This window comes from Mirounga leonina, unplaced genomic scaffold, assembly GCF_011800145.1.
Source record: "Mirounga leonina isolate KUSES-001 unplaced genomic scaffold, KU_Mleo_1.0 Mir_154, whole genome shotgun sequence".
NCBI classification, from domain to species: Eukaryota; Metazoa; Chordata; class Mammalia; order Carnivora; family Phocidae; genus Mirounga; species Mirounga leonina.
The window spans coordinates 2158832-2186152 of record NW_023270389.1 but is presented as its reverse complement, the minus strand read 5'-3'; the positions used below and the strand labels follow the sequence as shown (position 1 = coordinate 2186152).

At 56.7% G+C, this 27321-nt stretch overlaps 4 protein-coding genes and 1 long non-coding RNA gene across 7 annotated transcripts in view; 3 read left to right on the top strand and 2 right to left on the bottom strand.

Annotated features, from left to right (window-relative positions):
* Positions 1-3064: 3064 nt before the first annotated feature.
* On the top strand, positions 3065-9400 carry GPATCH4 (G-patch domain containing 4). 2 transcript variants are annotated; one of them, XM_035009854.1, is made up of 8 exons: positions 3065-3218; positions 5152-5289; positions 5759-5832; positions 5935-6027; positions 6130-6216; positions 7579-7670; positions 7916-7966; positions 8156-9400. In XM_035009854.1, the coding sequence occupies exons 2-8, from the start codon at positions 5211-5213 to the stop codon at positions 8994-8996; spliced, it is 1317 nt and encodes a 438-aa protein (XP_034865745.1). In that variant the 5' UTR covers positions 3065-3218; positions 5152-5210; the 3' UTR covers positions 8997-9400. The 2 variants fall into 2 exon arrangements, with proteins under 2 accessions (XP_034865745.1, XP_034865744.1); XM_035009853.1 differs by having other exon boundaries at positions 7913-7966.
* Positions 9401-9648: 248 nt separating this feature from the next.
* NAXE (NAD(P)HX epimerase) lies at positions 9649-11846 on the bottom strand. Of its 2 annotated transcripts, none has more exons than XM_035009864.1 (6): positions 11657-11846; positions 11458-11566; positions 11249-11359; positions 11062-11175; positions 10212-10359; positions 9649-9901 (listed from the first exon to the last, which is right to left on the bottom strand). In XM_035009864.1, exons 1-6 carry the CDS (start codon positions 11836-11838, stop codon positions 9699-9701), a joined length of 867 nt encoding a protein of 288 aa, XP_034865755.1. In that variant the 5' UTR covers positions 11839-11846; the 3' UTR covers positions 9649-9698. The 2 variants fall into 2 exon arrangements, with proteins under 2 accessions (XP_034865755.1, XP_034865756.1); XM_035009865.1 differs by having other exon boundaries at positions 11276-11359; positions 11657-11842.
* Positions 11847-12290: 444 nt separating this feature from the next.
* On the top strand, positions 12291-15242 carry LOC118013937. The gene is made up of 3 exons (XR_004680154.1): positions 12291-12534; positions 13232-13437; positions 14030-15242. It is a non-coding gene; the product is annotated as an uncharacterized LOC118013937 (long non-coding RNA).
* Positions 15243-17128: 1886 nt separating this feature from the next.
* TTC24 (tetratricopeptide repeat domain 24) lies at positions 17129-22370 on the bottom strand. The gene is made up of 8 exons (XM_035009574.1): positions 22320-22370; positions 20226-20932; positions 19822-20025; positions 19114-19242; positions 18871-18983; positions 18443-18541; positions 17428-17513; positions 17129-17279 (listed from the first exon to the last, which is right to left on the bottom strand). Exons 2-8 carry the CDS (start codon positions 20926-20928, stop codon positions 17129-17131), a joined length of 1485 nt encoding a protein of 494 aa, XP_034865465.1. The 5' UTR covers positions 20929-20932; positions 22320-22370.
* A 3976-nt stretch (positions 22371-26346) lies between these two features.
* Positions 26347-27321, top strand: part of IQGAP3 (IQ motif containing GTPase activating protein 3) — a 36320-nt gene continuing 35345 nt past the window's right edge. Inside the window, exon 1 of the mRNA XM_035009872.1 lies at positions 26347-26399. Within this exon, the coding sequence (XP_034865763.1) occupies positions 26363-26399 (37 nt within the window). The 5' untranslated portion in view covers positions 26347-26362. The remainder of the gene's footprint in view (positions 26400-27321) is intronic.

Sequence of the window (27321 nt, the reverse complement as noted above, 5' to 3'; positions counted from 1 at the left end):
TTCTCGGGGTGCCTGGGTGGCTCAGTCGTTAAGCGTCTGCCTTCGGCTCAGGTCATGATCCCGGGGTCCTGGGATCGAGCCCCACATCTGGCTCCCTGCTCTGCAGGAAGCCTGCTTCTCCCATTCCCCCTGCTGTGTTCCCTCTCACTGTGTCTCTCTGTGTCAAACAAATAAATAAATAAAATCTTTAAGAAAAAAAGAGTATTCTCTCCCCACTGAATTGTCCTGGCATTCTTGTTGCAAATTAATTGCCCATAAATGTATGGGTTTATTTCTGGACTCTGAATTCTATTCCATTGATCTATATATCTATCCCATGCCAGAACCACACTCTTGATGACTGTAGCTTTGTAGTTAATTTTGAAATAGTGAAGAATTTGTCCTTCAATTTTGTTCTTTCTTGAATATTTTTTGGCTATTCTGGGCCCCTTGAATTTCCATATGAATTTTAGGATTGGCTTGTCAATTTATGCAAAAAATCCAGCTGGGATTTTGATGGAGATTGTATGGAATCTGGAGACCAATTTGGACAGTAATGTGACCTAAAACATCAGCAAGTCTTCCCATCCATGAACACAGGCATCTTTCCATTTATATATATCTTCCTTTATTTCTTTCAGTTTGTAGTTTTCATGTACAAGTCTTACATTTCCTTTATCAAATTCTTTTTTTTTTAAAGATTTTATTTATTTATTTGAGACAGAGAGAATGAGAGACAGAGAGCATGAGAGGGAGGAGGGTCAGAGGGAGAAGCAGACTCCCTGCCGAGCAGGAAGCCCGATGCGGGATTCGATCCCGGGACTCCAGGATCATGACCTGAGCCGAAGGCAGTCGCTTAACCAACTGAGCCACCCAGGCGCCCTCCTTTATCAAATTCTTAAGTGTTTTATTCCTTCTGATGCTATTACGTATGGATTTCTAACACAGATGAGCCCTTACTATATAGGTACCATTTTGTATCTGCTTTTTTCACTTTAATTATATCGTAGATACTTCCCCCAAGTTATTGAGTCCTTCTTGAGCATCCTTTTTTAAGGCTACGTATTAGTCCATTGTACAATTACACTAATTTATTTAGCCTTTCTCCTTTTGTGGGATATTTAGGTTCTTTACAATTTCTCCATTTTTAAATATTACTGTAATTTCTATGCATCTTGCTGTCTGCATATCAGATCATGTACATAGTCATGTACGCTTGTTCTGTCCTAACGGCCTTTATTCCCACTCTTGTGAGGAGGCGTGAGACCCATGCAACTTGGAACTCCTTGAGGCCCATTTCTCTTGCAATCCCACACAATCCCCAGGGCCAGGCCTCCACCCTCAAGGGGGCTCCTTCAGAAAGCTCCTCCCAGGGGCCCAGAGCTCTCAGTGACATAAATGCTTGGTAACTTGTTATATCCCCACAAGATTGTGAGGCCCAACAGGACAAGGGCTGGACATTTTTATACCTCCAGCCCTTGGTCTACAGAAGACCCTTAATAAATGCTTCTGGATGAGTGGGTCAGGCAGAACAAGGAGCTCACGCCCCTACGTCAGACTAGGAACCTTAAGTCAGAGAACTGTGGCCACTAGGCTTGTGGCGTGGCTGCAAAGTGTGCCAAACACAAACTGTTAGCTGGAAAGGGCCCTTGAGGTTGCCTCATTCCGGAGCTTCCAAACCTCTGCCATGACCACAGTATGATACATGGCCTTGGATAGGTGGAGGGGACAGAGAGATGGAAGGGGACATGGTGGAAGCTGAAGCCCGGTCTGTGGAATACCCTCAGCAGCCCGAAATAGCACAGTAAGTCCAAGTTTGTAAAAATGATTGAACTAGTCCAATAGTCCAATTTTACAGACCAGGGAAAGGGTGCTCTTGAGAAGTGACTTGTTCAAGGTCTCACAATCAGTGGCGGAATGGGAAAAGGACTCAGATGTGACTCCCATTCACAGAATGTTCCCCTACTGAAGTAGCCTCTGAGGAGTACCTTCCAAGCATCCCACATCGCTGATGCCTCTAGAATTCCACTAAGCAAGATCCATCATTTAAACCAGTGTCCCCATGTAGCATATTTTAAAAAGTAAAGTTAGGGATGCCTGGGTGGCTCAGTTGGTTTAAGCCTCAAACTCTTGATCTGGGCTCAGGGTGGGGAGATGGGAGCCCCAGGCTGCCGGCACAGGTCGTGGAGTCCGCTTGAGATTCTCTCCCTCCCTCTGCTCCCCTCCCCAATAATTAATAAAAGTAAAGTTAATTTTACGGGAAAATTTGATGAAGATGAGTGTGATAAACTGAGCAATGCGACAAAGCTTTACCTGGAAATGTTGGTTTTCCTCTTTGTGGTTCCTGGGGGAGGTGCGCGCTTGAGTTACCCTAAATACTGAGATAGGGAGGTGGGCGGGGGGGGGGTTCAGGTTTTAGTTCTTGGGTGGGTGGGCGAGGCAGGCCTAGGCACAGTTTGTGTGGATGGGGCACGTGCAACTTCTCTGCAGTTAGCGAAGTTTGCTCAGAGGAGCCTCACACCTACCAGGCAAGTGCAAGGTCCCCAGCCCCGCGCGCGATCCGGGATCCGCATCTAGCCCCGTGCCCCCCCCCCCCCGCTCCAGCCCCACGCAGCGTCTCTACGGCCCCGGCCAGAGCAGGTGCTCCCGGAGTCAGGGCGCGCGTCTTCCGCATCTTCGCATCAACAGTTCCAACGGGGCAGGTGCCCGCACAGTGTTTGGTGAACCTACTGAAACCTCCCAACGACTGTGCCCGCGGCTGAGTATTCATCCCCGCAAACCACCCCCGAGGGGCTCCTCCCTCGCCGCCCCGCCCCGCTCGGCCCGCCGCTGCGCGCTGCCCGGGGCTTCCTTCCCCATCTCGGGGTCCGGGACTAGAGCAGCATCGCAGCCAAAGCCGTGCTCGGCGTCCCGAGGGCGGTCAGGACGAGCCCCTCGGCCGCCCGGGGGCTGGAGCCCGGCCGGAAGTAGAACACCCCCGGAGCCCCGGAAACGGGCGCGCGCGGGCGAGTTTCCGCCGCAACAGCGCAATCAAGGGAGCCTCCCCACACCTGGAGTCCCGGGCGCGCATGCGCCTCTATGGTATCGGCAGCCTAGAGGGACCGACCCCGAACTTCCGGGAAGATGGCGGCGCGCAGGCCGGAGGACGCACGTGTCCGCGCGGAGAGGGCCCCGCGGTGACGGTCAGCGGCCACCGCGCCCCGGACGGTGGCGCTCGGAGGCCGGGCTCAGGAGTGAAGGTGGGAGCAGCACAGTAGCCTTACAGGGGGGAACTGCGGCAGGAGGGCTGCATTTAGACCTCACGAGGAAGGAGGCCAGGGACAGAGCGGCCCTTTGGGACCGCTGTCCGAGGAGCGGCCCCGGGCCGCTTTAATTAGAAGGCTCGGGTTGGCCGGCGAGGAGGTGGTTCCAGAAAGCGCGCTGCAGCCTTCACGAGACTGCGGCGCACAGCCGGGGGCCTCGTTGCTTCTGTCCACAGTTACCGTTGTCAGTAGGTGAAAGCACCCGTGTCCCAGCGACTGAGCGCGTTCTCACTCCTGCATTAAGTGCGTGGGGTCCGATTTCCAGGGCGTGTGGTTTCGAATGAGTGCGGTGGAAAGCCCTAGGTCAGGAAACGCAACGCGCTGTAAGAGGCCGAGGGGTCATGAAGAACAGCAGTGCCGGGACGCCCGAGAGCCTGGGTCCGCTGCTTGCCAGCTGTTGGGTTTGGGCAGGGAATAAACTTCTCTGCGATTTGTTTGCAAACGTCGTGATAACTCTTCCTCATAGGCTGTCGGGAGGATGAAATAAGATGATCTGTGTAAAGCAATTAGCAGGCCGGCATCGAGGAAAGACTTAGTGTTAGATGTTGTTGTTGTTGTTATTAAAATCTGGGGGCTGATGGATCAGAGGTAACTTCCGGGAGGAGGCCGGGTTTTGAGGTGGTCTTAAAGGCCCCAGTGTCTGAATTTTACTTTTCTTACAAATTCAAGAAGCAAGATAGAGCCATTTCATCACTTAGTGCTTTTGTGTCAGGACTCTCAAGGTATCACGTTTTCAGGTAATCATCCCTCATAGTAGAAACGTGAACAGAAATGTAAGTCACCCTGAATTTGCCACTCTTCAGTCTCAGAGCCCGGTATCGTGACCCGAGCGGAAGGCAGACGCTTAACCGACTGAGCCACCCAGGCGCCTTATAATAAATTATCTTAATACAAGTTAACTTTAGTGAGTTAAGTCAGCAGTGGTGGTCTTCGTTTTGTGTGTCTTGTGTGATAAGGCAGCTTAACCATTTCAGAGGCAGATTTGTATATAAGTTGGATAATGCCATTCTGGGCTCCAAAAGGCGGAGCACCTACATGACTATAAAGAAATGCAAGTAGTAACTGTGATAGGATAGAAAGAGGCCACGTCGGAGGCAGGCAGCCTGGGCTTGTATTTCAGTTCCATCTCTTATTAGCTACGTGACCCAGGCTTTGTTTTCTTTGTTTGTAAATTAAAGATAATAGCTATCCACAGGACGATCAGGATTAAATAAGACAATACAACAGTATGTGTAATCTACCTGTTATGCACGAAATGCTCAGTGAGGGTGGGACAGTTTCAAAAGGGGTGTTGTTCCTGCAAGCCTGAAGAGTGAGTGGCAGTGGGGAAGAGGTGTGGAACCCCCACACTTGAGAGGATAGAGTGCTGGAGCGTGGGTGTAAGACATGGGCTCCGTTGAGTATTCTCATAACTCAGGTTAAAAACCCCTTACCTCTTTGTTTTTACGTGGCAGTGAATCTCGGGAGCTGTTACCACGTGGTGGTAAAGAGTGGGACTCTACAGACAAGCCGTCTGGTTGCGTTCTTACACATATTAGCTGTGTGACCCAGAGCAAGTCACGTTTGCTCATTTGTAAAGGAGGGATGATAATGCTTTCCTGAGTGGAACGTTAGGAACTCCTCCTGAGCTGGGAGAATTAAACGAAATAATCATGTGGTGAGCTCTCCGTAAATTTAGGTGTTATTAATAACACCAGTCCTCCTTGACTTTTGGACATGCTGATGATCTCTCTATGGTCAGACAGGGAGCTCCCCCAAAGACAAACCTCCTTCCTTTGTCTCTGCCCCAGGTTCAGAAAAGAATTTTTACGAGAGCAGTCAGGATGGATCTGATGGGTGATTTAGGCACTTTCTCCTTTTCTCTTAAAAGGACGACAACAACGTCACCTTCTGTGGTGAGGGCCTGCGGATCGGGACTCCTCTCTCACCATGAGCATCACCCCTGAGGTCAAGAGTCGTGGGATGAAGTTTGCTGAGGAGCAGCTGCTAAAGCATGGATGGACGCAAGGTCATCCCTGGGGGGGCCCCTTCCACATCCCCCCAGCTCCCTGCCCACCTCGTGCCCAGGGGAGTAATGTTCATCCTGGGCTACCGGTATGTAGCCCATTCAGCTGGAGGAGGAAAAGCCAGTTTAAAGGGAAATTTGTGGAAGAAAATTTCTGACTTTTCCAGAAAATGGGCAAGTGGAAGAAATTTGATAGTGGGTCGTGAGAAAGAAGTGTTTGGGAGGACTAGGGGAGGGAGGAAGGGTCATGACTTCTGTCCTCAAAGAATCATGAAGGAGAAGATGGCTCAGGCTCAGACAAAGGCAGGGACACTGCATGGACAGGCACCAGAAAGAGGGGGCTGGAGGGCACCCCCAGGGACGGTGTAGGCCCAACGCTCGGTGTGTGGTGTGGCAAGGAGTGGCACAGGCTGGTGCCTGTGAGGTCTCGGGGCAGGCAGGAGGATAAACCACGTCGCTCACTGTCCTCCAGGCAAAGGTCTGGGCCGGAAGGAGAATGGCATCACCCAGGCCCTCAAGGTGACACTGAAGCAGGACACTCACGGGGTAAGACTGGGCAGGCTGAGGGAGGTCAGTGTGGATGGAGAGGGGGACCCCAGAGACAGGGCAGGGACAGGTCCTTGGAGTTCATACTTCTTCCTCTGGCAGGTGGGACATGACCCTGCCAGGGAGTTCACAGACCACTGGTGGAGTGAGCTCTTCAACAAGACTGCGGCCAGCTTGGTTGTGGAAACTGGGCAGGTATGGGGTGCTAATTGATGGGCGTGTGGACCACGAGGGCCTGGGACGTGTGGGGGGTGAAGGGCACACCCACGTCACCCACTCACTGATACCTCCCCACAGGATGGAGTACGGATAAGGCATCTTTCTAAGGAGACCACCCGTCATAATCATCCCAAGCCCAACATGCTGTATCAGAAGTTTGTGAAGGTATTAGGGGCTGGGGGTGAGAGGGTCCATCCTTTTTCCTTCTCTGGCCTCTCCCAGGGCCTGAACAATTGTTTCATATGCCTTACCCATTCTTACCTATTCTAGAACTGTCCTAACATTGTCAGATCCCGTGAGCAACTTTGCTGTCGCTTGCTTAGACTGCCCAGACCCTTGGCCAGAATTAGACTTTCAGGTCCCATGGGTCTGGGGATGGGGCGTGGGTGGTAGGGCATGGGCAGGCGCTGCCAGAGCAGAGTGGGAGGGGAGGTCCAGTGCAAAGGACTTAGAATCCAGAGGAGACCTGACAGATTCTCTGACCCATCCTCTATTTTGCAGTTGTGGCCACAAGCAGGGAAAAGTGGCTTGCAGGCAGGACTAGAATCCATCTTCAGACTCGCGCCCTCTAGCACAACAGTAGAAGGGAGCTCACATTCAGTGACCATCTGTTATGTGCGGAGGGCTCTCTGTGTCCTGTAGCAAGCCTTTCCCATTTCTCCTCACCTCTGTGGCCATCGCCCTCTCCTGCTGGATTTCCTTCACAGCCTCCTACCCTGTCTCACTCCCCGTCAGTTCACCGCCACGGCGGCCAGAGTGCTCTCTGACACATTTCACTGGGGCTCTGGCTCGCCCCGACCGAGGATGACCATCCTGATACGTCAGACTGGCTCACAGGGCCCTGAGGCCTTGGCCTGCACTCACCCCTCTTGGGGCCTCTACACTTGTAGCCAGATGGGATCGGGTTCTTTTGAAGGTACCACTGTTTTTCACCTGCAAGTTTTTGCACGTGCTTTTCCCACTGCCTGCCTGCAGCATTCTGCTGCCTTTCTCCTTTTACCTGTCCACTTTTGGTGGCCTTCCAGAGCAGAGTTCCTGAAACGTCCCCAAACCCTGAAGTCTGATCAGTATCCCTCTTCCAGCACAGGCGACACTTTATGATTGTCCGTGTTCTGTCATCCTCCCTTCGCCCCACGTGTAGATCCATCTGGGTTGACCGGTCTTGTTCCCATTCTACTCTGTATCCCAACCCATTGGCCCGTAGTAGGTTCTCAGTCTGCTTAGATACAAGCACTGCGGGAGGTGTGGGGGAGGGCGGTGAGAAGCACCACGGATGACCCCCAGGGGACACCAGGAGGACCTGATGACCCGGAGCACTCCCCCTCCCTTCTTGGTCTGCCCACTGATGGCTTCCCCCCCTTCCCCCCCCCCCAGCGGCAGCCCACCTCTGTGGGTCGGCAGGGAGCTGTGTCGGGGGCGGCAAGTTTCTGCCTGTGGCTACCAGTTCCCCAGGGCTTCCGGGAGGGGAAGAGGGGTTGGCAGTGGTGTTGAATGGGCTTTGTCTACCCCCATGATTGCTCCTTCTAGACGGCCACACTGACTGCAGGTGGGGAGAAGCCAGACAAGGACTTGGAGAGCCACAGTGATGACGACAACCAGGGGCCCAAGCCTCCAAAGATGTGAGATCTCATTTTAGTGCTGGCGGTGTGTGGGAGGAGAGGCCTTTGAATCTCAAGAGAAGGGACCAAGCCTCAGGCCTGACGGCTTCTTCAGGTGGAACCGTGTTGTACTAATCTTTGCTTCTCCTGCACCTATAAAGTGCCAGGTCCTGAAAGGGAGCTCAGTGTTGAAGGGATGTGTTAGAGAGCAGGAGAGGTCAGGCCTGCGCACGAGCTGTTTGTGATCCCTGATCTCCCCCCAGCAGTCTGGCCGACGAGATGCTGCTTCGAGCCTGTGAGGGGCGCACGGCACACAAGTAAGTAGTGGTTAGCTCCTTGGGCTCTCCTCCCCATCACCAGCCCTTGAGGATGGTCTGTGCCCCTTCCGTGCGCTTCTCCCGCTAGGGGAAGGATTCCCTGCCACACACACAACAGTGTTGCCTGCAACCGCGAGGACTAGGCCTGTTTTCCCCGTACCTCGCTCTGACCTGGGCCCCCTGTTTCAGGGCTGCTCGTCTTGGGATCACGATGAAGGCCAAGCTTGCCCGGCTGGAGGCCCAGGAGCAGGCCTTCCTGGCTCGTCTGAAAGGACAGGACCCTGGGACCCCTCAATTGCAGTCTGAGAGCAAGCTCCCCAAAAAAAAGAAAAAGAAAAGGAAGCAGAGAGAGGAGAGAAAGGCTGCAGCAACCACCGGGAGTGCAGAAGAGGAGTGCCCGGAAGATGCGGGCCAGGCCGGCGGGAGAAGCAGGAAGAAGAAAAGACAGAAGCCAGAAGCAGTGGTGGCAGATGAGTGGGAGGGAGCGGCTGTCGGGAACGCGGACGGAGAGGCCGCAGGAACGAGTGGATCTGGAGAGTGGGAGAGCAGGGAGCAAGCTGACCCGCCCCGCAGGAAGATGAAGAAGAGGCAGCACCGTGCAGAGGAGATGGCAGAGGAGATGGCGGTCCCAGACGGAGAGGCAGGAGGCCAGGAGGCTGCAGCCAGTGCGGGGACAGAGCAGGTGGAGAGTCAGGCATGCGCTGAGCCCTGCCGCAGACGCAAGAGGCGGCGGCAGCCGGAGGAGGGGGCCTTAAACACAGAAGTAGCAGTGGAGGGGGCTACTGCGGATGGTGGGGCCGGGGAAGCAGCAAGCAGAGCGCACCGTGAGGGGAAAAGCAAGAAGAAAAGACGGAGGTCCCAGGAAGAGAAGGATGTGAGGGGTGAAGGGGATGAGGAGGGGGGCAGGACTAGGGGGGCAGAGAGCGGGGCACACACTGGCTTAAGCAGCAGAGGTAAGAGGAGGCAGCAGGAAAGAGCTGGAGTCAGCCCCGACCAGAGAGCAAGAAGGAAGAAACAGAAGAGAGCCTGAAGGTCAGGTCAAGGTGGGGCTCCACGGACTCCTTTTGAGGAGTTGACACTTGAGACCTGAGTTGACAGGGTCTCCTGCACCCTCGCAGTGAGGAGCCCCTCCCAAGGAGGAAGCTGACCCCTGAACTCCAGCTGCGCAGAGTTGGGTGCAGACGGTCTGGACAGAGAGCGAGGGTTCAGGTGCCCATGGGAGCCAGGCAGTGGCAGGATGCAGACACCCTCTGGAGGGACACGCCACCTGCAAACGTGGCCTGTGTGAGGTGGCATCCAGCCCACAGGCCGCAGGCCCCAGCCTTAGAGTCAACGATTCAACATCAGCTCGGGCTCCCAGCCTGTGTGTAAGTCCTGACTGGTATCTCCACTCCCGGCCTGGGAACATCCCAAATACAACTTAGTTTCCTTGGATGCCTCCAAAGAAATTCCTTCAGTTAACCTCCCATAGTCTTGCTACCCTGTTGAGGGAAAGGGGAAAGCTCAGAGAACCTCACTTGGGAGCTTTTTTCTGCGTCTGAAAATCGTTTTCATTTGCCCAAATGCCACAGCCGCCCCCCTTGCCCGTTTTGTTCCCCCGGAAAGGTAGCACCGTGTCGCTCCCTGGCTCCTGCCACCCCTTAACCTTTACTGCCAGGAAAGCTCCCAGGACTCCACAGCTCGGGAGAGGGGCACTAAGTCTTTATTGGGAGGAAAGCCCACCCGTCTTCCCTCACTGCAGACGGTAGACACACTCAGTGTCCGGGTAGGGCGGCAGATTCAGCTGGTACTTCTGTTCCAGAGCAGGTGGCACAAAACGACCTCCTAGGTAGTGGTAGCGACCAGTGAACTGGGTGGCAGACTTTTTGGGTGCTGTCAGAGAGATGAGCAAGTCTGGCTGGATCCCTTCAGAGTTCCCCTTCTCCACATCCCATCCTGGAAAGAGGGTGGTTTTCAGGAAGAGAGGAAGAGGTCTACTCCTCTTCCACACCCTGCTCTACCCTAGTCCTGAAGGAGTGGGAGGCCCTCTGTGTTCCCTCCCAAGGAACCTGCATCCTCGAAGCTCCGTGTACTCCTGGGCTTTGGTCTCTTGGATCCAACATATAAGGGCAGTCCTGACTCAACTTACTTTAAGCGTGGTCTGAGCCTTGGGTCAACAACGAGGACTCCTAGGTACCTGTCTCAAGACAGGGCAGGGTCCCAGCCCCAATCCCCCCCCACCCCCCAACTTCCTTGGACCCAGCACCTGAGGGAATGTCGATGCTTGCAATGGGCACGGTGAGCCCATTCAGGACACCCAGGATGCCACGGAACGGCTCCCGAACATCGCCTTTGAAGCTGAAGCCAAAGATGGCATCCACGACCAGCTCGTACAGTTCGTCGATCAGCATGGGCTGTGGTGGGGCAGAAGGAGGGGAAAGCATGTCAGAGTCAGCAGCTGCACAGACGGCCCTTAATGAGAGACGACGATCCTTTGCACGCGCCACTCACAGAGGCACAGACATCATTTCATCTCATTCAGATGAAATGTCTAGGCATTCTGGGGCCTAGACGTCAATGCAGGTTGGTCACTGATTTAGGCAAGCTGAGTCCAGACACGCTTTCTGTTGTGAGGGTCTGCCTGCCACGGGGGCGGTACAGTGTGGGACTCCCGCCTAAGGCTGGGAGTTAGGACAAGCCACTTGCCTTCTCTGCACCATCCCAGTCTCTCTCTGTGTAGAATGTGTTACACTTAAAAACAAAGTTCTCATTTCCCATCCTTAAGTCCCTGTCCCTGCAGAAAGGGTTTAGGATGAGGCAGTCACTTCAGCCCCTGAAAGGAGTGGCCAGCGTGTTTACTGCCTACAGGACAGGTCCTGACCTCAGGGAGAAAGGAGTGACGTGGAAGTGAAGGGGGCAGGGGCTCCCCCCTACTCATACAGCACAGTTCAGGCACACACACACCCACCCACCCCGCCCACCCCACCCCGGTAACTGTGAAGAGCCCACCCTCCAGAGAGGAAGATCAGCAAGTGGGCTCGGCCTGGGAAACGAGGAAGAGCAGGACACAGGCGGTGGTTGGGGGAGGAGGAGGGCACCCCACTGGAGCCACCTACCTCGGGGGGCATTTCACCAAGGAAAGGGATGTCCATTTTCTGACACTGGGTCACCAGTGCGGTGAAGAGTGGCTTGTTCGGCCTTTTGGGATAATAAATGGTTGGCTGGTAGCCCTAGAGGAAAGGAGAGGGGTCGGTCGTCCAAGCCCGGATCCGGAAGCCCCGCCGCCCCCGCCCACATACTCACGAAGAGTTTGAGGTGCCGCGCACACACCAGGCCGTCTCCTCCGTTATTCCCGGGCCCGCAGATGACCAGGACCGCGGGGGGGCTCCGGGACATGGACGTGGGGGGATAGGCCTGGAGGCGGGGTCAGAGGGCAGTCAGAGGGGCTCTGGGAGGCCCCGGGCCACCCTGGCCCGCTGGCCCCGCCACTCGGCTGTGCCCAGGCCACTGACCTTGGCAATGGCTGTGGCGCAGCTCAGCCCAGCCAGCTCCATTAGTTGATCCACGCTGAACTGGTACTCGTTAAACAGCTCCTCGTCCACGGCCTGGGCCTCCTCCTGGCTGCGGACACCCGCACGCTCAGTCCGGGCGCCCTGCGCGCGGCCCGCCCCGGCTCCCGCCCCCGAGCGAGCCCGCCCAAGCCTCGCCTACCTCAGGTACTTCACTGCCGGGCTCGCCATGCCCGCCGGCTCCCCGGGGCCGCCCGAGTGCGGCCGCCGCGTCCCCCACCACGCGGGCCCCGCGCGGCAGGCGCCCGCCTGGCCCGGGACGCGCCGCAGCTGCGAGCCCGCGGCCAGCAGCCCGAACCCCAGCACCGCCCGCAGCGCGGACATGGAGCTCGCCCGGCGCATGTGCGGCGCCCGCTCCGCCCCCTGAGGGCGGGGCCGCGGGCTCGCCCCGCCCCTTCGCGAGAGCGCGGACGCCGGGCCGCGCATTCGGGGGGGGTCGGGGTCGCTCGCTGCCGGTCACGTGGGTGGAGCACCACGGGCGCGGTTGACCCCTTCGTGGGCCTGGTGGCGGGGCAGGCAGCCCGGGTTCCTGCCCTGGCACTTCGCGGCTGAGTGGACGGGGGCACCCCTGGTCTCGGCGTCCTGCGAGCACGCGATTCACGGGTGCCCGCGCTTGCGGAGCCGGCCCGGCGCCCGCGAGCAACGCGCGGGGAACGGGGCTCGCGTCCTCGTTTACGCTGCCGGCCGTTCCGCGCTCGGGCTGGGGCGCTCCGGTGCACGGTCCATACTAGAGGGACGAGCGCGGGGGGGGGGGGGGGCAGCAGGGGTGGCTTTAGTCCGGAAGCGGGCGACCTGGGAACAGGGTGGACGAACACCCCAAAGCCCATCTTCGATCCGGGCGAGGCCTGAGCGTTTTGAAGGGGAGGGCGCCAGAAATGTGGGGGCTCGGTGAGGGAGAAGCTGGTGCCCAGGCGGTTAATCGTTTGTGCACATGACCCTGAGCAGGCTTAGTGTTCCGGAGAGTCTGGTCCTTCGCTCCTCAAGGAAAGGAGGTGTTCTGCTACAGACTAAGGAATTCAGGTCAGCAAGCAAGGAGCGCAGAAGCTTGAAATAAGTTAACCCTAAGGCCGGTTGGACTGCTGTTTACAGTGTAATTTAGGACCCCTGTCCCAAGTACATTAGCTGCCTCCACCTACCTCTGCTTACCAGGGTAGCATGCTGCATTTCCCTGATCATAATATTTACCCCCCCTTTATCAAGATCATACCTATGGTGGGGCGCCTGGCTGGCTCAGCGGGAGGAGCATGCAGCTGGTGATCTCCAGGTCATGAGTTTGAGCCCCGCCTTGGGTGTAGAGATTACTTTTATTTTGTTTATTTATTTATTTATTTTTAAAGATTTTTATTTATTTATTTGAGAGAGAGAGAATGAGAGACAGAGCATGAGAGGGAGGAGGGTCAGAGGGAGAAGCAGACTCCCCGCCAAGCAGGGAGCCCGATGCGGGACTCGATTCCGGGACTCCAGGATCATGACCTGAGCCGAAGGCAGTCGCTTAACCGACTGAGCCACCCAGGCGCCCTATTTTATTTATTTTTTAAAAGATTTTACTTTTAACTCACAACCCCGAGATCAAGAGTCACACGCTCTTTGGACTGAACCAGCCAGGCGCCCCTAGTTAGCTTTACTTGTATATATTTATTAGTCAAGTCAAGACTCTCTATAGACCTATTAATTTGGAGAGATTCTGAATTCTTTTTTTTTTTAACCTTTATTTAAGCAATCTCTACACCCGACATGAGGCTTGAACTCACGACCCTGAGATCAAGAGTCATACACTCTTCTGACTGAGCCATCCAGGCACCCCCTGAAGATTCATTTCTAAAACACAAGGTGAAGCATGTTCTTTTGAGCACGTGCCACATGCTAACATGAATCAGCTCATTTTATCCTTGCGGCAACCCTGTTACTATTCTCATTTTACAGGTGAGTAAACTAAGGCTCCAAAATGTTGACTGGCATGCCCAATGATACTGTGATAGCTGTCCGTGGAACTAGGATCCAAGCAGCTTGAGCTAGAAAGCAGCATTCCGTAAGGCACTGCCCTCCGCCAGTGTGGAAATAGGTAAAGCATGGTCACTGCTGACTTCCTTCTGATGAGATGTAAGAATAAAATAGTGACACACACATACCCCACCACATGCCCCCAGAATTTATAAGACAACCACCGGAGGGCTGTCCCCAGGAAGGTGGAGCCGAAGACCTACTCCATCTTATCACTGCCTTTCAGACTTGTAGAGTTTCTTTGGGAAATGCCTTTAAAACCAATTTAGGAGGGACATAGGGATCGAGCCCCTGCTGAGTTCCAGATGCTTACATATTTCATCCTGTCAATCCTCTGACGGAGTTTTATCCTCACATTATAGCACAGAGAGGTAATTTTCCTAAGATCAAACAGCTATTAAGTGGTAGAGCCAGGGACGGTTGATACGGAGTTGGCCTGACCCAGTGGCAGTATTCCCATGTGGTAGGTGCTGCTACCTGTTCCTCAAAATCCATTCTCTTCCTTTGGCAACAGAACCCCTGAGTTGTATCTGGCCACGTGGCTGCCCAGCCAAACACTACATTTCCCACTCTCCCTTGCAGCAGCAAGGCGCCTACATGTGACTACACGCTGGCCAATGAGGGCTGAGCAGAGGTGACGTGCAACTGCCTGGTCCTCCCTTTGAAAAAAGGCCTGTTTTCCTGTCCTTCCTTTCTCCCCTCCCGGCTGGGAGGAAGGCTCCCTGCCGCGGCCGGGCAGCCATTTTAGGCCAGGGCGTGGGAGTCCCGTGTCGAGGACGGCAGAGCGCCCTGCGGACTCCCCGGGCTCCGTGAGCCGGGGCTGCTTTCATGAGAGAGGAGCTTAAAGGCAGGGGTGCGTTGCCTCTCTTGCAGCGGGTGAGCCTGCATCCCAGGCAAGACATCTTGAATGCCTGACAAGATGCTAATAAGGAAGGTGAGCGGCTGCGTCCCGGGCTGCCAGTTGCATGCTCGGCACGTGCTAGGTCCTCAAGATCTCAGGCTGAAGTGGTTCACAGTGGAGTGGAAGCCCTCTTCTACTATGGGGAGTGGGCTATTTTATTTCAACTTAAAAATGCATCCGTTTGCCATCTGTCAAAGTGCGGCCAGGGTCTTCTCCTTGAGCCCGGGGCTGGAGCTCTCCATCCTTCCTCATGAACCTCATTACGGGCCACCTGCAATGTCCAGTTTGCTTCCTTGAGGTGGAACAGTTAATGGCGTGTTTGAAGCAATCCAAGTGCAAAAATTCATCTAGATTTTTACTATTTTGCCCCAAAATGTGATAATCGCCTTGCTCACATCTAATTCAACAGTTTTTGAATTGACTCACCTTAATCAAGACTTCCAAGGATTCAACTTCGTTTTCATACAAACAGTGCCTGTTTTCACACTTAGTTCATCAATTTATGTAATATTTAATCAAATCACGAGTTACAAGAACGCGTACACCCAGCATAAGCACATTTGGTACCAACACAATCGACTCCTGGTAAGCATTAGTGTAAGTGGGGTAGCAGGACTGTACGGCATTCTAGAAGGTGCTCCCTGCCCGGGTTTGAATCCCGGCTTCCCCACTTAGTAGTTGTGTGGCCGGGGAGGACACACTTGTTTCCTCGGCTGTGAAAGGGGCTCATCTGCCGTGAGGACTGCAGGAGAAAACACTTGGGAAGCGCTCAGAGCAGAGTGTGGTGTGTGCTGAGTGATTAGCACATCTTACAAAATGTGGCTGCTGACAGCGTCCGACAGGCCTGAGCTGCCCCCCCAACCTGCGACTGTCATGGAGGCGGTGGAGTCCGTCAGTGGGCTAAGATGTGTCCTCTGTAGTTTTTTTTTTTTTAATTTTTTTTATATTTAAAGATTTTATTTATCTATCTGAGAGAGAATGAGATAGAGAGAGAGCATGAGAGGGGGGAGGGTCAATGGGAGAGGCAGACTCCCCGCTGAGCAAGGAGCCTGATGCAGGACTCGACCCTGGGACTCCAGGATCATGACCTGAGCTGCAGGCAGTCGCCCAACCAACTGAGCCACCGAGGCGCCCTGTCCTCTGTAGTTTAGATCCCCATTTCCCCTTCAAGAAGATGGAGGTCTGGAGACAGTCCGTGACAGCAGCCTCCTGACCAAGATGTCACAGCTTTTAGAACTGGAAAGGGCCTCAGCAATCATGAGGTCTGGATCCAGAAGGAAGAAGGGGAAATTCACTGTCTGGTTTCCCTTTTTTCTTTTGCCTGTTGAGTCCAAAACTTCCAACAAGGAGCAAACTGAGCACCTCAGCGCCCAGACTGCAAAGGCCCTGTTCAGCAGACACAGGACCCCACGTGCCGGTGGTGTTCCATTCTGTGTCCATAGGGCCCTGAACAACTGGGAAGAGGCTTGATCCCAGAAACCCCTAATGTTTGTGTGTTGGGGGGGGTCACACAGAGGCCACATTCAGGGCCAGCAGAGTGGGGTCACGTTATCACACAGAAGCCAGACTCCGTGGGTCTCCTCTGAGGGTTTCTGCAGGGGGTTTCCCTGGGCCATCTGGACGACCTGTGGGAGGCAGGGAGGGGCTTGCCCGTGGGGTGGCTGGGGAGAGAGCAGAGGGCAGCCTGATCTCGCTGAAGGTCCTGTTGCCCTCCCTGGCCCGCATCTCGGCTGCTGGGCCCCAGGGCAGGAGAGGGAGGCCTGAGCACACGCTCCCACCCCTGACCCTGTTCAGTTCAGCAGGATTCTCCCTCTCTGGAAGGCCTCCAGTCAGGCTGTGCAGGAGACAGGGGACGCCCCCGGCTTCCAGAGCTGGGTGAGCATTGTTCATATTGTTCAAGGCCAAACACAGAGAGACTCCAAACACTAGACCCACAAGCACTGGACCACATCTTGCCCCGGTTTGAACAGTGATCATGATCGTGTTCCATTAAAACCATCCAAAGCCACATCCTCTCCTACTCCTTTTATCCATTTTCCAGGCCTCTTCCCCTCCCCCAGGGACCCACCTATTGGCTTGGGGGCCATTGGGTACCAGAATGCCAGGCTGCTCCATTTGGAGGGGGCCTTGGCCTCCAAGCAGGAGATGGGCCCCAGGTCCTGGACCTGGATGGAGAGAGACAGGCACATTTATCACAGGCCTCTCTGCACCAAGAATCACACGGTCGAAAGAGAAAGCTTGGGAGAAGAGCAAGGACGGTGGGTGCTGGGATGCGTGCCCTGGTCGTTGACACGGAGGTTGCACCAAAGCCAACAGTCTGTTCAGGACAAGTGTTTAACTGCAACTCTCTGCTGCCTGGAGGCAAACACACTATAAACCAAACAGGGAATTCCAGTCCGTATAGCAAGTAGCCAGGGGCTCTGCCCCCAGAGGTTGAAGTCTCGGGGGAGCTGGTAAACAGTGAGCTAGGGCAAGATCAGCACCCAGCACCTGGCAGTAGGCTTTCAATAAAACTTGGTGCTCTAAGATGCACAGTTCTAGAGGCTAAGAAAGCCACGCAAGCCAGGAGGAGAGGTGACGGTGGAAGGGTTCAGGGAAACTGGCCAGGGTCTCGAGACATGAACGGGACAGGGGAGAGGGCTGGTCGGCCTCAGTGGCAGACCAGGGCAGGGGCCTCTGGGAACGGAAGGTGTTGGGGGAGCGCTCCCATTTTCAGGGAGGAGATGCACAGTTGGGGTCGGCCTGCTCCCACTCACACTCCAGTCTCTGTGCCCAAGACGCCACGGGGACATTGGGTGGTGGCTGGTCCTCTCTCTCCTCCTGGCCCTCCACGCACTCTTCTTCTTCCCACCCACCCAAAGACCTAGAGGGGCGGGGAGCAGGGGGCAGAGCGGCACTGGGCCATCCCCTCCTCCCTGGGGTACGTGCAGGCCCCAACCCCCCCACCCGGTGGCTGCACACCTCCAGTGTGTCCCCCCGCAACCCTGGAGCCCCAGCCCCGCCCCACTCACCTGTGCAGCACTTCTGCTCTGCCCCTTCCCGCCCTGGCTGGGGGCCTGGCTGCACCTGGAGCCTGGGGCCTCCCCAGCGCCGAAGTCTGGGAATGGTGGGGAGCAAAGGGAACCGGCTAGGGGTGTATCCGCGAGTGTGCGTTCTCTGCACAGGCCACGGCCCCACAGAGACACAGACGTGCTATGGGCAGCCTGGGGCGTGCCACCCATCTGAGAGTGGAAATCCGTGGTGAGGATTCTGCTAGTGACTCTCAAGTCAGAACCAGGCTCCCGACTCTCAGGCCTGGCCAGAGCCCGGCCTCCACCCCACCTGCCTGGGGTCTCCATGGGCAAAGTCCCAGAAAGTTGGTGGCTGCCAGTCCTCTGCTCGGACCAGATTAATTTAATTTTGCTCACAAATTATAAATACAGTGTCCTGGTCTTTAAGAGAAGACATAAACCCCATTAAATAAGTAGAATAAATATTAAAGTATAATTTTAATTCCTAGGTGGGAGGTTGGTTGCCTGAAGGTATCTCAGGGTGTGAGGCACAGGACCTGCAGGGAGGCTGGGAGGCAGAGAGAGGTTGGGGGGAGCCAGAGAGGGAGGGGGCAGTGGAGACCCACGAAGAAGCGCCCCCAGCCAGGGCAGCCAGAAGGGGAACCTCGCTGGAGCACTGCCCCCACCCTGTGGCCTTTTGGAGAACTGCAGCCAAGGACTGGCCGGTTTCCGCCTCCTCCGGGCAGTAGGGCTCAGCATCCTTGATTGCATCTCTGTGCTCAACTTGCTGGGCTTGTTACCACCCAGGCAAAGGCCTGGCACAGCCTAGTGCTGGGAGACAGGCCAGAATCCCCTGCCCACCTCCCCACCCCCGGGTGTCCTGGGAAAAGTGATCTGTGTCCCCTACGCGGGCTCCGGGGCAGATGAACACACGGGCCAGTGCAGCATCCCTGAGGGGTCAGCTCTGCTTGCCACCACCTCCTTCTCGGGGTCACCTCTCCGCACCCCAAGCTCCCTGTCTGAGGGGTCACCTCACCAGGGTGTACGTGGGGACAAGCCCAGCCTGGGCCAAGTGGGTCCTCATGGCGTCTGCCAGCTTGGCCACCAGCCGATCCCGCACAGAGTCTGGCTCCTTCTGGGGAGAGGGTGGATAATGGGGGGATGGGGAAGGTCTGGGCTACGCGGTCCTCTGGGATTGGAGAAGCAAGAAACTGAAGAGGGAGGAGGGAAGGGGGCTTTGTCTTCCTTTCTTTTCTACCCCATCCCCGCACCCTTGCCAGGATCCTGTTACCACCTGCCCAGAACCGTGAAGAGACAAGCTCTTCCTCACAGCAGTGTCCTGGGACCTAGCTCACAGTGTGCCCGATGCGCGTTTGGTGAGTGGACGGATGGCAAGAAGAGGCAGGATGGTCAGCAGATGAAGCGTAGTAGGAAGAGTTAGGTTCTGGGATGGGGGGGTCTCACCTGACTCCGGGCCAGAGCTTCCTTATAGTACCGCAAGGCCTGGTCGTGCTGCCCCAGTCTGGCTGCCGCAGCCCCCAGCCCCTCGCAGGCCTGCCACTGCCCCTTCGTGTCCCCTGGGGAAGGGAGCCCGGGAGGTCCTCTCATGGGTCCCCGCACCACTGACCCTCCCTTCCAGAGGTCTCGCCACCAGTCCCCGGGACCCTCGGCCTGGCCCCCTTGCCAAGCCACCTGCTAAGCCCTCACCGGTGTCCCGGGCAGCCTGCAGGGCATGCAGGTAGCTGTCTCGGGCTGCTCTGTGGTCCCCCAGCTGGCTCAGTGCAAATGCTAGGCTGCCGAAGCTCCGGCCCTGCTCCCGCCGCTGCCCCACAGAGCCTGATGACAGAGGGGACCTTGGCTGCTGAGGCATCCCCCAGCAACCAGGGCGGGCGCCCAGGAGTCCTGGTGCTCCGCCCCAGCACGCCTCCAGATGCACCCCGGAGACCTCAGCTCTCGATAACCAGCCTCTCCTCAGGCCTGAGTTTGGGCGTGAACGCATCTCCCCCACCCCCACCCCCACCCCCACCCACGGCTGGCTGGAGCCATGCGACAACCTGGTGAGGCAGGCAGGGCAGGTATCAGTGGCTCCCTTCTTACCTGGGTGGAAACTGAAGCTCGGAAAGCCGACACCACTCGCTGAATATCACACAACCATTCAGTCGGAGGAGGCCTGCTCTCCCGGCTGGGGCTCTTCCCACTGCCCACTGCCGCCTTCCCAACCCCAGGCCTCGGCCTCCGGGCCCTCACCCCCCTGTCCTGTCTGCCTACCCCTCTCCTGCACCCCCAGCCCTCACCCCCTGGTTCTAGGCTTCCCGGCCCCATACCCTGTCCTAAAGGTCTGTCCACTCTTCCGCCTTGAGCCTCAGCTGGAGCCCCTGTGAGTCCCTATCCCATTCCCCAGGCCCTGGTACCCACCGTGCAGGTCAGCGGCCTTCTGGTGAAAGTCCCGGGCTTCCTGATAGTTGCCGAGGGCACTGTGGGCCTCCCCGAGGTTTCTCAGCACTGTGGCCTCCTCTCCTGGCCCCCGGCACAGGGGCAGGGCCCGCAGGAAGGCCTCTGCTGCTAGCGGGAACAGTCGGAGCTGGGAGTAGCTCAGGCCGAGGTCGTTATAGAGCTGCCCTGGAGGGCATGGCCAGGGTCACCGGTAGCCAGGTCAGATGCTGCTGATGCTGATTGGTATAGCCCCTGTCCCACTCTCCTGGGGTCCTCCACCCCTCTCCCCTGCCCTCAGAGCAGCCTCTGCCTGCACCCCACCTCTCAGAGCATCACCTGGTCTGAATGTCCCCAGACCCCACGCCTCCTCTGCCCAAGGGCCTCACCCAGCAGTCCCCGCTCGGGGCTCCTTTCGGCAAGCCTCTGGCTCTCCTCCAGCACCTGCACCACCTCAACCACCCCATGCCGCCCGCTCTCCAGCATGCACCCCGCCACAGCCCCTGCGGCCAGGGCTGCAGCCTGGGGCTGCCCTGCTTGGGCATAGGCCCGGCTGGCCTCCTGCAGACAGCGGGCTGCTAGCTCAGGCTGTCCCAGAGCCTGGTAGCAGGCTCCCATTTTTGCCTGGGCTTGCCCCTGGTCACCGAGTGGCCGGTAGTGACCCAAGGCCCTGTGGTACCAAGCCAAAGCTTGAGGCAGCTTGCCCAGGGCCTGGTAGGCCAAAGCCACGTTGAAACACTGGTCGCCAGGACACCCGCCCTGCGCCTTCTCTTGAGGTTGGGCTCGCAGGAGCAGCTCAAGGCCTCTGGCTGGGTCCCCAGTCTCCACGTAGGCGGCCCCCAGGTTGAAGGCACAGGCCCGGAGAACAGGGGTGTCCCGAGTTTGTGGGGCCTCAGAGGCCAGGATGAAGGCCCTCTGGAAGCTGGTCAAAGCTTCGTGGTTCCGGCCAGCCAGTAGGGCTCCGTGGCCAGCCCTGGTGAGAGCTTGGATGCTGGCCTCTTGTTGTGGCTGCTTTCTCTTCTTTTTCTTCTTGGAGGTTGAGGGCTCCAGCTCAGGCTCTTGGGGGGCATCCTCAGGGTTGGAGAAAGACATAGTGCTGACAATGGGGAGCAGAGGGGTCAGTATGTCACCCTTGGCTTCCTCCAAAGCAGGATCCCTCCAGCGTAATTCAGCTCCACCCCTGCCCTATTGTGACCTCAGGGTCTCAAGGACCTCTCTCTGCCATCTTACTTTGCTTCATCAATCCTCCTGGGGCCTTATCAACCCTTACTCCAATGTCCCAGCTCATTCTTAGTCCTTCGGGACCCAGTTCAAGTAAGAGCGCCCTCCAGAAAGCCTGCTCCCCCAAGCTCCTGGTCCTCCTGGACTCCCAGAGAACCTGCGCCCGTGTCTCTCACAGCACTGACCATGCTGGATTAAGGTTGCCAACTTTCTGGTCTATCTCCTCTACTAGATCTGGAGCAGCGTGAAGGGGCTGGCACATAGTAGGTCCCCACAAATGTTCATCCAATGATGCAAGTGTCCCTAAAGCCACTGAGCTGTACACTTAGAAATGGCTTAGCAAAGTAAAAGTCATATTATATATATGTTACCACAGTTTTAAAAATCCTCACTGAAGGAATAAATGGACAGACAGATGACCAGAGTATGCAGGGCCTCTCTCCCATCACCTCCTTCACACTGTTCCACAGACACCCTTCGGCTCACAAGGACGGGTGCTCCTGCTACCTGATGCCAAGGTGTAGATCAAGGCAGTTGAGCAGACACTCGGTGAGCACCTGCTGTGTACCAGGAGCCACAGGGCACTAGGGACACAGAGCTGAACAGGCTATTGAATTGGCAAGGAGTCAGCTTGGCAGGGAGGGTGCTGTCTCTCCATTCACTGCCCACGCCCTATCTCGGGGGACCTCTTTCTCCATGGCTGGCTAGTTCTGGTCCCCCAGCACCCTGCTCTAGTCTCCAATATGCTTTTCCCCATTAGGATCTCTCCCCTGGAAAGGCAAAGCCTTTTCCTGAACTCTCCTCCCAGGAGCTGGGGAAAGGGGTGGCAAAGACTCAGGCCTGGGCTCTCAGCCCCTCCCCTTTCCTTCACCCTTCCCCCTCTTTTTTAGGAGAGGCAGGAAGAGGTGATTCTCTTTTTATTTTTATTTATTTATTTATTTATTAAAGATTTTATTTATTTATTTGAGAGAGAGAATGAGAGACAGAGAACACGAGGGGGAAGAGGGTCAGAGGGAGAAGCAGACCCCCCGCCGAGCAGGGAGCCTGATGGGGGACTCGATCCCGGGACTCCAGGATCATGACCTGAGCCGAAGGTAGTCGCTTAACCAACTGAGCCACCCAGGCACCTGGTGATTCTCTTTTTAAAGAAATTCCCCCTGCAACTAAGAACACCTAGGAATCTTGCCTTCAAGGCCCTCATCCCTGGGGCATTCCTAGCTACCCCCACCAGGCCTTGGGGCCCCAGCCACAGGATGCCTTACCTCCCTCGATCTTCTCTGCGGCTGGCTTTCTGGAATGGTCCCTCTGGCTTGGGTTACCTCGCCAAGCTCTGAGCTCAGAGCCCTGGGGTTACTAGACAACCAGGCACCGCCCTCCACTCCTAGGAGTTTTTTGATGGACAGCTCAGGCGCCCTATCTTAGTGCTGCATCACTGACCGTGGTCGGGCAGTTACCTGGATCCCATCCCCCTTCCTGCCCCCTACTTCCCCCTTCACCCCTGCACACACCTCTCAATCTCCCACCGAAAGCAAGGAATCAAAGTGTGATGGCTTGTTACCAGTTACAACCTCAGGGATCGTCTGTCCCACACTCTCATTCTAGGGAGGAGGGGCCCGGGCTCAGAAAGCAGGTGGGACCTGCCTGAGGGCACAGAGCAGCTGTGTAGCTGGGATCAGGCCCCTGGTTTTCTGATTCCCGGCTAATTAGCCCGGGGTTCCTTCCACTGCACTGTGATTGCAAGCTTTAATGGGGCCTGGGTGGTCCTAGATGTGAACGCTTTCACACACACCCAGACACACACCTACGCACTGTGCTTCTGTGGGGTACGTTTCACATTCGGGAGCAGGGTTAAAGGCTGGTGGTCATCAGAAGAGTCTCTCGGCCCCCGAATCCTTTTCCCAGCTCTGCTGATCTACAACCTCCACGTTCTGCTTGATGAGAGGAGAGCAGGCCCCAGGACGACGGGCACCTACGGCGCTAACTCACGCAGGGTGGCCTGCAGCACAGAGCAAATGTCCTCATTTGCCGGCAGAGAGGTCTCTTTTAAGTAAGGAGGCCTTTGCCAGAAACAAAATTACAAGGAAGGGGGCGCCTGGGTGGCTCAGATGGTTAAGCATCTGCCTTCAGCTCAGGCCATGATCCCGGGGTCCTGGGATCGAGCCCCGTGTCAGGCTCCTTGCTCAGCAGGAAGCCTGCTTCTCCCTCTCCCTCTGCCTCTCCCCCTCCGCATGCTCTCTCTCTCTCAGTGTCTCTGTGTCTCCAATGAATAAATAATAATAAAAAAAAATTACAGGGAAGTCGCTAGGCCCCCCTGCACTGGGCAGCCTTTGCTGAGGGCCTGCTGTGGGCCCATACTGCGCTGGGTGCCACCGGCGGGGCCCACGGCTGAGGCGGGCCTTCTCAGCTGCCCACGGGCTGGCCTCCAGGACACCACCAGAGCCTGGCCAGGGCCGGGCAGCTCAGCCCATGGCCACTCAGCAGGTTTCCCTTAAAGGGAGAGATTTGGGGAGGGGGCAGGGACTGAAACTACGCTCGCCAAGTTCCGCTGACCTCTCAATGACCTAGGGATCGTTTCTGAATCATCTGCTTGTTTGATTTCCACTTTATTTATTTTTGTTTAAAGATTTTATTTATTTGGGACACCTGGGTGGCTCAGTTGGTTAAGCGACTGCCTTCGGCTCAGGTCATGATCCTGGAGTCCCGGGATCGAGTCCCGCATCGGGCTCCCTGCTCGGCGGGGAGTCTGCTTCTCCCTCTGACCCTCCCCCCTCTCATGCTCTCTCTCTCTCATTCTCTCTCTCAAATAAATAAATAAATAATATTAAAAAAAAAGATTTTATTTATTTGACAGAGAGAGACACAGCGAGAGGGGAACACAAGCAGGGGGAGTGGGAGGGGAGAAGTAGGCTCCCCGCCTCGCAGGGAGCCCGATGCGGGGCTCCATCCCAGGACCCTGGGATCATGACCTGAGCCGAAGGCAGATGCTTAACGACTGAGCCCCCCAGGCGGCCCTGATTCCCACTTTAGGTGATGTATTCTTGCTACTGTCTCCTCACTTGGCTTCCAGGCTCCACTGTGTCCTGGCTCCTTTTCTTCCCTGTCTCCTTTGCTGGGCCCTCTGTCCACCCCTTGAACGCAAACAGTCCCTACCCCTCTGCCCTTCGCTCTCTTACTGTATAGACACTTCCACGAACCTTCCATTCGCTGCTCTTATTTTCCCACCAGTCATTTCTAAATGTAGATTCTAGCCTTGGCTTGTCCACGCGAAGTTCCCGTCTCCCCCCATCTACCCATCCCCTGTCCCCGGTGTTAGCCGGTCCACCAGGAACCCGGTCTGTCAGCTGGCACGGCGGGAGGTCCGTGACCCTCTCTGCTCCTGGGCTTAGCCCTGCCCGCCGGGTCAGCCCCTGAGCCCTCTCCGCAGAGCACCCACCCATCCCTGCGGTGTCGCAGCCCCAGCCGTGGAGGAGGCACAGCTGTGGGAACTGAAGCCTGGAGCTGCACTCTGAGTCTGTGTCCTGGCCCCACTGATTTTTAGCTGTGTGACATTCCTGAGCCTCAGTTCCCTCATCTGTATTACGAAGATCAAACAAGATGAGGCTAAATGAGGCTCCAGCGTACAATGAACACTCAGCGCCTGTCACTGCAGGACAGGAGTGGTGCCCAATGCGGCCTGTTTGCGAGAAATACATCTCCGCAGGCCCTGTTTCCAGCCCCTGTTGCCCTGGATGGTGAACACAGTGTGAGTCAGCTGGGATTGCCCCCTCCTTTCTCCCACGGTGGAGGCCAAGTTGGAGGGAGTATGAGATGCTAAGACTTAGCCATCTATTTACAATCCACCTGGCCCTCTCAGGCCCAGGGGCCCTCAATCCAAGTAGAAGGGGGGTAGCTCACCCAGGTCCTTCCTTTCTGGCTGGGTTGGGGGTTTCTGCACATAAGGGCCTCATTACACAACTGTTCCCTGTCCTGGGCTGCCCAGGTCCTTCCCAGAAAGCAGGGAGTGGGACCTCTGTCACCAGGAGTCTAGATTCTCTCTACTTTCCTGCATGGTGAGCAAAGGAGACCCTTCTGGTCTCAGGGAACGCCCACCCTCTTCAAACCCCACATCTCCTTCCATTTTGTCTCAGCCCTGAGTCTCCTCTGCTCCTCTGAAGGTTTGGATATTTTCGGTTTTCTACCCTTTCAAATCTCTCCCCTGAGGCTAGGAGCCTAGGCTGCTTTGCCGCTTGACCGGGGCATTGGTGGGTGGGAGGGAGGGCAAAAGGAGAAATACCGGATGGGGGAGGCCTATTAGGTAACATAGCAAAAAAATTTTAGGGCAAGTGTCATCATGTTTTTACTAGTTCAGACCTGTCTTTTGCTTGTGCTGCTACTGTAGGTCTCTGCCCCTAGCCTTATCCTGCTCCAAGCCCCTGCTGCAAAAGGAGTCCTCCTAACATACAAACCTGCCCTTGACCTATGTGGAAGGCGTCCTTGGGCTGTGGCTGCTCCTCAGCCCGCTGCCCGTGCCCCTCCAGGCTCTCGTCCCGCCTCTCCCTGCCTGAGCTCTGTCTGTCTGTGCGACTGCACTGATTTTCATTTCCTGAACCCCCTCCTTGCTCTCACACGTGCTCTTTCGCTGACCGAAATGCCTCTCCTTCAGGCTGATGAATTCTTGCTCCCTCCCCAACCCAGATCAGCTGTCACCTCCACTAGGAAGTCTTCCTGCCCTTCACTGCCCTTAACCTCTTTGCAGCAGTGACCTCATCCCTCTGAATATCGCTGACCTCCAACGTATTTGACTTTATGTCTGTCGTTCATTCCAGAACAGCAGGCTTTAGGGCATTAATTATGCTGACTTTTTTATTTTTATTTTTTCAGTAATCTCTGCACCCAACGTGGCGCTCGAACCTACAGCCCGCAGATCAAGAGTAGCATGCTCTACCGACTGACCCAGCCAGGGGCCCCTAATTATGCGGCTTTCTCTCCGCATCCGCACCATCTAGTTCAGTGCAAGGGGGCCTGCAAGCTAGCAGGAGGCGGAGCGGCGTTCGTGGGAACACTAGGGGGACATGATGGCGGCAAGGGCAGCCGAGGAGCCCTAGGGGAACAGGAGACCGCTGGGCGGGGAGCGGAAGGCTGCTCCCACCGCCCCCGAGGGCCTCCTCCTCCGCCCCTGGCGGCGCTCCTGCCGTGGCGCCTGCGCGGCCTGGAACTACAAATCCCAGCGGCCCCCGCGGCCCGGGCCGGAAGTTCTGTCCGGCTGCGGCGACGGTGAGGGCGGCGGCCCGGCGGCGGGAGATTCAAACCTGGAAGGAGGGGGACCATGGAGCGGCGGAGAGCGGGCGCGGGCCCCGCGCTGTGTGAGTGCCGAGGGGCCGAGGAGGGCGGCGGGCCTGCGCCCCGCGGGGAGGGAGCCCCGGTCGGGTCTCCGGCGCGCTCGGGGGGGACCGGGAGCGGCGAGACGCCCCCCGACTCCGCCGCGCTTCAGAGCTTCCAGAGCTTTCTCCCTCGTCGCCAGATTCTGGGGCTGGGCGAATGTGGGTGGTCTGGATGGCCCCATAGGAAGGCAGCAGTTGCGCATGGCGGGCACGCTTGCCAGGCGCCTCCAGGGGACGGGACGCCCGCGGAGCTTGGCTTTCGAGGCCGCGTCTCCAGCCGCAGTGGGAATGAGCCGGGAAGCTTGTTTCCAGGGCGCACTGCTCAGCCCTGCCCCGCGGCGTCCGCTGCAGCGGGCCGAGGCCCTTGTCTGCTTTTGTTCTTTGTCTTTTTAAAGATTTTATTTATTTATTTGACAGAGAGAGACACAGCGAGGGAGGGAACACAAGCAGGGGGAGTGGGGGAGGGAGCAGGGAGCCCGATGCGGGGCTCGATCCCAGGACCCTGGGACCATGACCTGAGCCCAGGGCAGACGCTTAACGACTGAGCCACTCAGGCGCCCCGCCCTTGTCTGCATTTGTTTTTTGTTTTTTTAAAGATTTTATTTATATATTTGACAGACAGAGACACAGCGAGAGAGAGAACACAAGCAGGGGGAGTGGGGGAGGGAGCAGGGAGCCCGATGCGGGGCTCCATCCCAGGACCCCGGGGTCATGACCTGAGCTTAACGACTGAGGCACCCAGGCGCCCCGCCCTTGTCTGCATTTGTTTTTTGTTTTTTTTAAAGATTTTATTTATTTATTTGACAGAGAGACACAGCGAGAGCAGGAACACAAGCAGGGGGAGTGGGAGAGGGAGAAGCAGGCTTCCCGCGGAGCAGGGAGCCCGACGCGGGGCTCGATCCCA